The sequence below is a fragment of the Ictidomys tridecemlineatus genome, chromosome 11 (assembly GCF_052094955.1).
Source record: "Ictidomys tridecemlineatus isolate mIctTri1 chromosome 11, mIctTri1.hap1, whole genome shotgun sequence".
In the NCBI taxonomy this organism is placed as follows: Eukaryota; Metazoa; Chordata; class Mammalia; order Rodentia; family Sciuridae; genus Ictidomys; species Ictidomys tridecemlineatus.
The window spans coordinates 113,496,549-113,508,735 of record NC_135487.1 but is presented as its reverse complement, the minus strand read 5'-3'; the positions used below and the strand labels follow the sequence as shown (position 1 = coordinate 113,508,735).

At 38.5% G+C, this 12,187-nt stretch overlaps 1 protein-coding gene across 4 annotated transcripts in view; it reads left to right on the top strand.

Moving 5' to 3' along the window:
* Positions 1 to 12,187, top strand: part of LOC144368310 (ral GTPase-activating protein subunit alpha-2-like) — a 76,350-nt gene that overhangs the window by 20,319 nt on the left and 43,844 nt on the right. For all 4 annotated transcript variants that reach the window (XR_013428115.1, XR_013428114.1, XM_078027122.1 and 1 more), the window contains exons 2-3: positions 6,713 to 6,823; positions 10,948 to 11,000. Coding sequence is in view for 2 of the 4 variants with exons in the window: in XM_078027122.1 (XP_077883248.1) it covers positions 6,713 to 6,823; positions 10,948 to 11,000 (164 nt within the window). In the remaining 2 variants the exon portion in view is untranslated. The remainder of the gene's footprint in view (positions 1 to 6,712; positions 6,824 to 10,947; positions 11,001 to 12,187) is intronic.

Below are 12,187 nucleotides of genomic sequence, written 5' to 3'. Positions count from 1 at the left end.
TTGACCTTCCAGCTGACTTGGGGGGATGAATAGGGCTTAGATAAGGGGGCAAAGAGCACTTTGTGCCTCCTTTATGGCTCCTGGTATTCCATCCTCTTCCTTCTGGGCTACTCACAACACACCTTTGAACTGGATCTCATGTTTCAGGCCTTTGGGACTAGAAGACTTCATTTGATGTGATTGCTGCTCTGTACATTAGTATTCCTATCCATAGGAAGATTGTACATTTGCATATTGTCAATATAGGACCCATTTTAGAATCTGAATATATCTGGATATAGGAACATTTTTCAGATGTGCATTCTCTTTAACAGTAATAAAGATGATAAGAGCATTGATTGGGCTTTGAAGGACATTCATATCCTGGACACCTCCTGTCTTGTGATTACCTACTAAGACTGGAAAGACTTCATTTTGTACCTTTTGCCTCTTTACCTAAATACCCTTGATGTTTCCCTTTATAGGGCTTTCATGCATGCACAGGTGATATTCAGATGTGCTGGTTGGTATTAGGAGGAGTCTCTGTCCTCACTCTGTCACTGTTGACAGGAAGTTTGTGTCAATGGACAGATTTTGTTACTTGGATCAATTTTTCTGCTTTTCTGTCTTAAATGGAGGTAACATTATAGTTGTACTTGGGGGGCACCCCGTTAAAGGCTTCCTGGCCCTCATGGGCTTTAAAGCTGAGTTGTGTTGAGTTTCTTCTTTTTCACCAATATTTCCACAATAATGTTTCATAACAAAGCATTCCAAACTTTAGTAACTTTCATGAGCCTTATAAGCATCTGTTTTCCTCCCTCATTGTGTTGGGCTGTGCTGGTCTGGGAAGTTCTTTTGACTGCAGGTTGGCTCCAGATTGTTGGGTTGGATCCCTGAGTTTCTTTATTCCCCTTGGGCCAACAGCTACCTACCCATGAAGCCATAAAATTCAATGACTCAGAAATTCATATATTTAATGAGACCATTCTGTATTAAATAGCACTTAATCCTAATACACCAGTAAACACTGCCAACAAACACACTCATGAAACCAGTGGGATGATTCCTTTATTTCCTTCCACATTCAATCCTTTTCAATGGCAGTTAAAAGGGTCGTAACACAGCTTCACAAAAACCTGCTTCTGCAGACCCCTAGAAAGCACAAAAGGTAAGGGAAACATCTTTATCCCATTCAGCAGCCCCAGTGGAATGCTGTCAAGAGGAGGAAGGAACTCATGCTCAGCTTTCCCTGGTGGGGAATGACCACCGTCCCATGACTTTCCAACCACTTCCCAAACCTAAGAGCCATCCCAGCCCTGCCTACACATCCATGTATACATGAAGATTAGTATTGCTAACTATTTTATACTCAAATTCCCTGGATAATGGCACTGGAGGCCTGATCATCAAAATCATAGGTTAGTGAAAGAGAAAAGGGATAAGTGAAGAATTCAAGATAAACTTGACACTTAAAAATAGTCATCTAGAAACAATAAAAATAAGGAAAATAATGAAGTGCATTGAACCAGTCAAACACAAGACAGAAAATGTTGTCAAGAATGAATGTCATTAGTAATGCACCATTACTTAGGTAGGTGATTCTGCTCTCATATTTAAACAACCTTCTATTTCCCTCTTATGGTTTCTAAAAATGCCTTCTCTACAACCACAGCCTTGGATGGTGCCTACCCACCCTGATTTAGGGCTCATTGCCTGATTTGCTTTGATCAAAAGGTACTTAGAAACATGATATAGTGATGGCTGGGAAGTGATTCTAAAAAACAGCTAGCATTTATTTAATGCTGACTAGCAGACATTCTTAGAAACACTTTGTATATGTTCATTTTATCATCATAGCAGTGATTTTATCAACATAGCAGTGATGTGGGAACCATTGTTAGCCTCATTTTTCAAATGAAATTGAGAAACATGTTTAAATAACTTGTCCAAGGTCCTTCTGCATTTGAACTCAGTATGTTCCAAAGATTTTGTCCTCAACCCTTGTTGTTGCCTTCTAGTTAGATATGGAGAAATAATTGTCCACAAGAGGTTTTAGCTGGACAAAGAAATGCAAGAGGGTGGGTTTGGTCTAGAATATAGAAAACTGTCTTTGAGTATAATGAAAATAATAGATATAGTTTACTGGCTATTGGTTGGTGGTGAAGGAGAATGAATAATTAAAGATTTCTTTAAAAATGTGGGAATGACCCCTGCCTTTGCAAGACTGTCTTCCACTTGCTTCCCTGTGGTTAATTTGGATGTACTTTCTTGAGTTTTGTGATAGTAGTAAGGTGTCCTGCCAGCATCCCTGCTGGACTCTTAGAATCAAAGGCAGTTTCCAATCTGCCTCTGGAGCCTGCTCTTGTCCTCCCATCTCCCTTCTTTTCACCAGCACTTGAGGCTATGGAGAATGTATACAAACTGCTGCTTCCCCAATTTGGCTTCTTATCTTGGGCTTTTCTCTTCCTGCTCCCTTTCCTCTGGCTCTTATGGGGATAATTTCTTTCTTTTAAATTCGTGATCTGATTTCTAGTTTTGACTTATACCCATTTGTCTGAGACTTTGTACGGCTCAGATTTGGACTCTGAAGCCCTAGACAGGAGTTTTGCCCATGTCCTAACTGGCTATGATACCTTGTGCAGGTCACATGAGGTACTTATCCTTGTATTGATTTCTCTTGACCACCCTTGCCCAATCTATTTCACAATGTTATGGTATGAGTGAAATAAATTCATGGAAGTGTCTTTTAAAGCATACAACACACATAGATGTATGATGTTAGTAATATTCCCAGCCCCTCTTGTTATCCGTTCTCTCCCTTGGTGCTCTGCATGGGCATGGTCTTTAGCCATGAGGCTTTTAGTGTTGCTTGCTTATTCATCCATGCACCTTGATAGCCTTGGGTCTTTTTCTCTTTGAATTTCTTAGCACTTGACACAGTGCTAGCTACCATGGGTAGAGGCTCAATAAATGTTTGAATGAATGGGTCAAGAATGTCTGTCTAAAGGAAGTTTGTGGTTATAGTCATTTACTTCTGAGCAGAGCCATCCTTAATCTCTCTGTATCTTGAAGTTAGCCTTGCTAAAAATTAGGCTTTTGATTTTTTTTTATAGTGTTCATTTTGTAGGGTGTTAAGTTTCAGTGCCTGTGGTTGCTTCCCCCAAGATTTATGCTTAATCTATAAATATTCTTTTGATGAGTCTTTGGAGAAACAGGTGAATCAAGAATTGATTCAAGATTTTGAATTACAGATGTGAAACATTTGATGTTTATTCTTTGTTTATTCCTTTAATAATAATTAGATGTCTTCTGTGTACCAGCTTTGTTCTTGGGGCTGGAGATAGGGTAGTGAACAAAACAGACAGGATTACTGCCTTCATGCAGTTAACATTATCGTGGGGTGTGCAAAACAGTGCAGAAGTGAATGAACAAGGAGATAATTTTAACTACTCTTTAGTGCTATAGGGGAAGTTGTGTGAGGAGTACTCCCTGAGAAATCAAGAACCCTCAACATGTGTAGATGAATTGAGTATGTTACTAATGTTATGCTTCTAGCTTCACTGTGTTTTGGGTTACCTTGAATGCATATACTTGTCTTGCTAGTAGTGTGTGTTTTTTTCTTTCTCCTCTCCTCTTCTTTCCTTCTCTGCCTTTCCCACCCCTTACCCCTCTCTCCCCCTTCCTTCCTTTGTGCTAGGGATCAACATGTAGAACCTCATGCATGCTGCCATGAACATAACTCACTGAGCTATGTCCCTAACCCATAGTGAATGCTTTAAGCTCAGAACCGTTTGTGCCTTGTCCACAAAAAGTTATTGGAAGGTGTGTGTTACCTGGACTTTTGGCTTCATGAGAGTATCATCAATATGAAGGCTTCTCAAAGTTCTTGAGAACTCTCTTTGTTCAGGTTGCTGATATTTCTAGTGTCTCCGGGGCACCAAAGGAAGACAAGGTAGGGAAGTTGTTGATCACCCAATAATCATTCTGTACCATTCTGTCGCATCAGTGTACCCACATTCCCCATCTTTATGAAATTGTTTGCTTGCTTAGGGCTTTCTGTGTCTGAAACCTGTTCATTGCAGAGCCTACCAAGCAAGAAGGCAGGGTAGAAGATGAAAAGTAAAGAGCGACATATGGGGTACATCTAGACTTCTTTGAGGAGGTGACGTGTGATCCAGTTTCTAAAGGATGAGACTGAGCCAGCTGTATGAAGATCTGGGAATTGGGGCAGTAGCCTTTAGGAGTCCCAAATGAAGAACATATTAGGGAACTTTGGGGTCACAGAAACAAGTCATAGTGTCTAAGGTGTAAGATGTGAAGGGAAGAGTGTTGCGCAATGAAGTTGATTTAATAGGAAAAGTTATTCAGGGCCTTGTGGGCTATGGTAAAGAATTTGGATTTTATTTTAAGTACTGTACTGAAGGCTAATTAGATGGTTTCAAGTAGAGGAGTGATCTGACTTGGTTGATATTAGTAAATTTTCAAGTTACCTAATACAAGGAATGGGAGAATGGTGAAAGCAGGGAGCCTAGGCAGTATGTGGTAGTAATAGCCCCTGTGCTTATTCCTGGCAGTGTAGACCAGGTAAAGCCTTGGAGGGCAGATGCAAGTTCAGGGCTGGGACACATGTTGAATATGAACTGATAGGGGAGATTGGTGTGTTGGAGATGGGTGATGAAAGAGTGGACCCAGAGAGTGCTAGGCTTTGGTTTGAACAGCTGATTGCTGCTGCTGATGCTTGGTGATACTAAGTTATTGAGATGGGAAAGCCTGGCAGACTTGGAACTGGATCTGATAGAGATGTCTTCCCTTTGACAGTATTTAATTTGAAAGGCCTTTTAGACCCTCATGTGATACATTGACTGTGAGGATAGGGCTCACAGCGTGAGATGTCAGGGTAGAAAATTGAAATTGAGAACCCTCAGCAGGGAGATGAAATTTATCTTTTGATAACCCTCAGGATTTGAGGGTTAGACCATTTCTTTCATATAGATTTACAGTTTATAGTCATTATCTTATCTGTGTATTATAGGTCATATCTTTTATTCAGCTGATTAAAGAAAAATTTGAACTAAATATTGTGCTGGATACAGGGAATGTGAGTATAGGAACTATACCTAATAAAGAAGATAGGTGATTCAATCATAATCAATCCAAGAATTTTATCAACATTCCACTGGAAATGAAGTATGACATGTTTCAGAACAGGGGAAGAACCAGGTGGAGATCACACAGCAAAGGTACAGAACTAGTCTGAGTGTGGGTTAGTGATGTTTCTGTGAGAGTGAGTGGGAACTGACTGGATTTATTGTGCTTCCAGCAGAGGAAACAATTAGTGGCAGATGGGCTAGCAGTTTGCACTGTATTAAAATGCACAAAACCTTTCCTTGGAACTGGAAGATTCTGCATAGGGACTCTAGGATTCCTTGGCAAGCTTGGGTAGCTTATGAGAATGATAATGTTCATGTGGGTTGGTAATGCTAGTTTCATTGTTACCTGCTTCTGCACAGGTAAATTTGTTAGTTACTAGCAATTTTTACTGCTGTGCGCTCAGTGTTATTTTGGTACAGTAAATATAACATCAGATTGGCAGCTTATATTACTTGCTAATGTATGTGAGTTCAAAGAAGCAGGGAAATTTTTTTTGCATGGAAGCCCCTACCATGATAACCAAAGAAAAATAATTCTTTAGATCCATCTGCATTATTGTTAATTTTATAGAATTTGAACACAGTAATTTCCATATATTCACAATTTTGGAACAGCAAAAGCAGTGACACCACTTTTATGGATGGAATATCAACACATTTTTTTTTCTTGAGTAATCCTTGTACAATTTTAAGGAGGCTCTTTGAATTTTCCTAAGGTTACTAGAATATTCTTTCAAAGCACTGACTCCTTGGTCAGGATCCTATAAATGACATAAGCAACCTTGTTAGCTGAGGAAAATGACAAACGTGTGTTGACAGTGGATAACTACTCTGATTCCCAGAGTTGTGAAGTTTCTTTGGGGCTGATTGTTACTCTTAGCAGAAGTAGCCATGTTGCTGCTCAGACCTAAAGGTAGTTGTCTCTGGGCCAGTCCCCTGTATTACCCACTTATCTACTTGCAGTTCCTGATCTTAGCAAAACTGTCAGGTACAGCAGTTTTGTCTGGTACATCAGGGACAACTTTAAGATCACATGACAGGTCCCACAGTACCTGAGTAGGAGTAGAGACTGGTCACCTTGAAACAGGAAGGAAGATAGAAAATGTGGGCCCAGATGAGCATGGCTGGGTGGATATGGTAGGGAGCATGTGGTGGTTCACTTGAGTTGATTACTTTGTTTATGCCCAGAGACACCAGCAACAGTGTTTCCATAGGTACAAACCCATCCCTCTTCAAGGCCTATGTGAAAAACTGCCTTTTCCACAAACCTCCACATCCTTCTCCCCTAATAGGAAGTCATCTCTCCCTCCCCCAGACCCACTTACCTCCTCTACCTCTGACCTTCTAGCTGGCCTGTGAGTGCTGTGCCTACATCAGCTCTTATCTCCTTGACTCAGCCTCAGAGTCTCCTTTGTGGTGGTTGGTGCCCCAGTACCATTCAGAACCTCTTAGATGGAGAATAAACAAATGGGAGTACTGTTTTGTTTTGCTTTGTTAAGAGGATAAGATTAGCTTTTCTTCATTTTTGAAAAGATTATTTCTAAATTCTGATAATTGTATAAATGAAAACTTTTTCTTTTCAGATAATGTGGATGCAGGTGATCTTAAGCAGTTTTTTGAGACCAACTATTCACAGATATATTTCATCTTCCATGAAAATTTTATAACACTGGAAAATAGTTTAAAATTAAAAGGTAAGCATTTCTTTAATTTTCTAAAGAAATTTTAGAAGTAGTATCTGTTATGAGCCATACATTCTACATTTTTTAGCTTTATTTGTTTTCTTATTAGGCCTTCACAAAGCTGTGAGATCATGATGGACTTGTTGATATCCTTGTTTCCATTGAGTCTTCCCTTTTGCAGATGTTAATTGAACAACTAATAGGTAAAGAGAAAATAGTAAAGTGACCTGCAGAAGGTATAAGTTCCAAAGGAATAATTTTATTTAAAAAGAAGAAGGAAAATTAATATATGTACAGTATTAAAAATGCAGATTTCATTAGAGGGTTTGGAATGAAAACAGAAATATCTGCTTTGACCAGATTTTCTGTCCTCCTTTGCAGAAGCAACCTGCATGGAAAGTTTTATGCATATCTTTCCATATGTTATTAATGTCTTATGTTTATGGTTTTGCCTATATATAAAAAATTATTTGAAAGGCAAACTAAAAATGTTACATGTATATCCTTGCTGTGTATTTAAGTGGCAGGATAGTGTAGTTGGGGATCCAGACTAGCCCTAGGGGTTGACCTTTCTCTGGGGTGGCTTCTTCCTCTTAGCATTAAATAGGTTAACAGGTATCCTAGGATTTTAGAACAGAATTTGACACATTTACATGGTCAATAAATGGTAGCTGGCATTACTACCTTCATCTTTTGTTTTCATGTTATCTGTTGGGGAGATTATTTTAATTAGGATAAACAAACCAAAGATCTTTTCCTACTCTCACACCACTCAGCCCAACATTCTGACATCTTATTTTCCAGTGGAAATTATCTGGGTGCCCTGTAACTCAATTCAGTCCTGATGCTGATGCTCTCTACTTAGAGATAGCATCAGATCTCACAGGTTAAAGTCTCAGTTAAGAGCCTCACACTGCCCCCACTTCAGATTGCCAGTCACAAGCTCTAGGTTGTGACTTTTTCCTGTGACAACTGGCTATAATTAGGGGTTCCTATGACTTGCTCCTTGGGTTTGATTAATTGGCCAGAGCAATTCACAGAATTCAGAGAAACACTTCCTATTTACTCATTTATTATAAAATGTTTACCCATTTATTACAAAGGATACAAATGAATAGTAAGATGAAGAGATACTCGGTGATATCTGAAAGGGTACAAGGTGACCTTTTTATGTAAGGAGGAAAAAATAAGATGATGACTATAGACACAAAGACATATTAAGGTTGAGAAGAAAAATGGAGGGGCTTCCTTTCAGAAGCCCTGATTCCTCCAGTCAAACAGAGGTACATGTCAAGTGTGGAGGGGAAGGGATTTGGGACTAGGCAACAAGGTGGGCTCTGACCTACAACAGGTGTCTTATAGTGTTAGTGAATGCTGTGGACTCAGACTAATCATCAAGTCATATGTGAACATGTGCCCAGGATACCAGTGTGTTTTATTTTTAATAGATTTCTCAGTCCCCATCCCTGTTTCTGTGATTTATAAATTAATGTAACTCTTGAGTTTGAGTTTTTCCAAATTGTGTAAATATTTCAAATATAAAATGGTTTGATATTTATCTTGTTTCCTACTCTTACCTCAGTTCATTTTCTCTCACAGGTGTGTGGGGGAGAAAAGTGTGATATTGTGTATAATTTAAATAGCAAAGATGGGCTGGGGTTGTGGCTCAGTGGTAAAGCGCTTGCCTAGCACATGTGAGGCACTGGATTTGATCCTCAGCACCACATAAAAATTCTCTAGCTATACAGGAAGTTCTTCTTAATTAGACTGGCTCTTGCCTGTGAGGTCAGCTAATATTGGATGTCCTCCTTCACATAGTCTTGTGATTGGTGAGCTGCTGATTAGCATGCCTTAGTTCTCCATACAGCTTCTCATTACCCAACTAGCAGACTAGGTTGGACTCCTTCATTTGGTGGTAGAGTTCTAGGCTCAGCAACTTTCTCACATTTGCTAATGTCACTTTGGCCAGAGCAAGTCATATGGCATCCCAGATTCAAAGGATAGAAAAAAAAATATCTCTTGAAGGGAGGGGAAAGATTGTGTTCATTTTTTCACTTTATCACAGGACTCAATGAAGAACCACTAAAAACAGGGTGACATTTTTGAAGTTTTTTGCTTTTAGTATAATCTGTTGTTATATTGAAAGTGTGCCCCCAAAAAGGAATAAAAAAGAAAACATTTATTAGGCATAATGAAACCACTTTGTGATAACTTCAACTTTCCGGTTATTCATGCCAAAACCTTGGATTTATTAGCTCTACTTTCAAAAGATATCCAGAACCATTGGCCCTGTCTCATTGCCTGTACCAGTAACAGTGCAACTCCTGTTATCCTATCACAGACTATAGCAGTAACTTCAGAAAGGATCTCCATGCACCTTTCCCTATCCCAAAATCTCTTTTAAAGAGTAGCTGGATCCATGCTTTAAAAATGTGAGTCAAATCATAACTCTGTGGCTCTCACCCTCAAATGGCTTCTCATTCCCAAAGTCTTTACAGTGACCTCAGGCACTACCTAATCTTCCTTTACCCTGCTTACTCTCTAGCCTCAACTGCTAGAATCTTCCCTTCTTCACTCCAGCCTCAAGGGCCTTCTGGATGTTTCCTTATCCTGCCAGACATTCTCAGCCACAGGAACTTTGTACTGTCCAGTCCCTCTGCCTGGAGCATTCCTCCCTCAAATTGCCATATGGCTTGCTTCCTTACCCCCAGTTTTCATATAGCTTGTTTCCTTACCTCTTTGAATCTTTACTAACTTGTTATTCTACCAGAAAGGCATTCCTTGCTTTCCCTAATCAAAATTGCACACCACCTCTTTTTGATTGCCCCAACTTCTTTCCCTCTTGGTTTTTCTTACTTATTAATTAATTATTTTTGAGGGTCCACCTTCCCTGGCAGTTTTATTTTATTTTTAATTGATTTTTAAAAAAAATAAATGACAGCAGAATGCATTACTATTCTTATTACACATGTAGAGCACATTTTTTCATGTCTCTTGTTGTACATAAAGTATTTTCACACCAATTCATGTCTTCATACATGTACTTTGGATAATTATATCCATCACATTCCACCATCATTGCTAACACCCTGCCCCCTCTCTTCCCCATCCACTCCTTTATAGAGTGCCTTCTGCCAGAATGTAATCTTCCTCAGGGCAGGGATTGTTGTCTGTTTTGTTCATTTCATGTAGCTTCAGGGGCTAGAATAATCCCTGAAATATAGACATTCTTTAGTATTTGTTCAATGAGTGAATGAAACACTTCACAGAACTGTGGAGATTCCATTAGATCAGGGGTCTGTAACTCATAGTTTGCTGCCTGTTTTTATAAATAAAGTTTCAAAACACTGGACACAGCTATACCCTTGCCTAACATTTCTAAGGCCTTGGGTTCCATCCCTAGCACTAACAAACAAACAAACAAACAGCAGTGTGCACATTTTAAATAGTAATAGTGCTGAACTGCTTTCCACTATAAAGATTATATAAACTTATATCTAAGTTTTATATAAATTAATCTATGTATTGCCTGTGGCTGCTTTTGCATTATAATATCTGTATTGAGTGATTATAAGGGAGACCTGTAAAACCTTAAGTATTTACCAGAGAACCGAAATCTGAAGTATTTATTTTTAAGAAAAAGTTTGCTGATTCCTAAGGTAGATGATGTAAGCTAAGCACAAAGCACACAAATTCTGGTATAGAGAAGACAATAAATGGTGACTGTTCCTGGAGGTGTTGTGGAGATTATTATTGTTATTATCAAAAGAATAGTATACCATTGCCCAAAGAGATACTGCTTTTTACAGATGTTACTTGCTGTATGTCTGTTTCTATGACCAAGCTAGAACTCTTTGTTTTTGCTGTCATTCAGCCACAATTTGAGCTAATAAGTAACTAGTTGAGAAGTGAATGAATTATCTGCTCCTGGTTGAGGAAAACAGAAGCTGTGTCTAGCAAGGGGCAGTTCTGGTCTGCTCAGTTGTCTATTGCATTTCTTATATGCTGTCTTTAGGTATTTTTGTATAAATTAATGTTTGTTGATGTTTACATGTTTCAAGGTGATTATTAACATAATGTGTAGTAACCTAAAGTTTAAATGTTATCTTGATAACTATCTTCTTTTACTATTTCAGGGAATAATAAGTCACAAAGGGAGGAGCTGGACTCCATCCTCTTTCTTTTTGAAGTAAGTTTTGGTTAATTGTTTCAGCTTTTAAGATTTTTATAAAAGAGAGAAATTTTAGATTTTTAATTTCATTTGAAAACAAATAGAAATAAATGGCTGTAGGTGGATGTGTTCTTCCTTCTTTCATTTCTTCCTACTTTCCTTCCACTTTTACAAACCATGCAGCAAAGAATGTTCTTGTGATTTTTTTTAATAACATGGGAAATTTTTTCCTGTATAGGTAACTATAAGTGAAGTTATTAGATGGACGAGTTAAGTATGTCTATTTTAAGGGGTAGGGATGTAGCTTAGTGGTAGAGTGGTTGCCTAGAATTTCCAAGGCCTTAGGTTCCATCCTTAGCACTAACAAACAAAAAACTGTGCACATTTTAAGTAGTAATAGTGCTGAACTGCTTTCCATTATAAAGATTATGTAAACTTAAATTTATCCTACATAAATTTCCTATGCTGGAGATGATTTGTCTTTTGAAAAATGCAGACCTCATTGTTTTTATATGTATATTTTCTGAATACTAATAAGGTTGTGATCTTTATTTGTATCTGAATATCTGTGTGTTGATAATATTCTCTTCAAAGCTGGCAGAATGTTTAGCTGCAGGTTTCTGTTTTTTTTTTAATATACCTTTATTTTATTTATTTATTTTTATGTGATGCTGAGAATCAAACTAGTGCCTTACATGTGCTAGGCAAGTGCTCTACCACTGAGCCACAACCCCAGCCCTCGCTGAAGGTTTTACTGTATTAAGCTTAAAATCTTTCTTACCTAGATGTATTAGTTAAGCGCCAGATTATGGGTATACAAAGAGCTACCCTCAGAACTGAATTATAAATCTGAAAGATAATTGTTGATTGTCTAGAAATTACTCATGTTTAGAAGTACTTAGGTTGGTGTGACAAGAGAAACATTTTTGGCTATGGAGGACAGGCCAAATATGCACTTGCTGCAGAGTTGGCTGGAGGGGAAGGCCAGGGCGGGAAAGCTTTCTGTGGGAGAATGGTGAGTGGCTATCTGTATTTATGAAATAAAGCAAGATATGGGAACTTGCCAGCTCAGGACTTGGCACATGACTGGTGCTTAATAACATGGTTCTCCTCTTTCTCCTTTGAGAGTGGTACTCCTTCCCCAGAGTAACAGACATTGATTCATGGTATATTTTATGGTGGCTTTTGTGTTTCCTATGGTTACC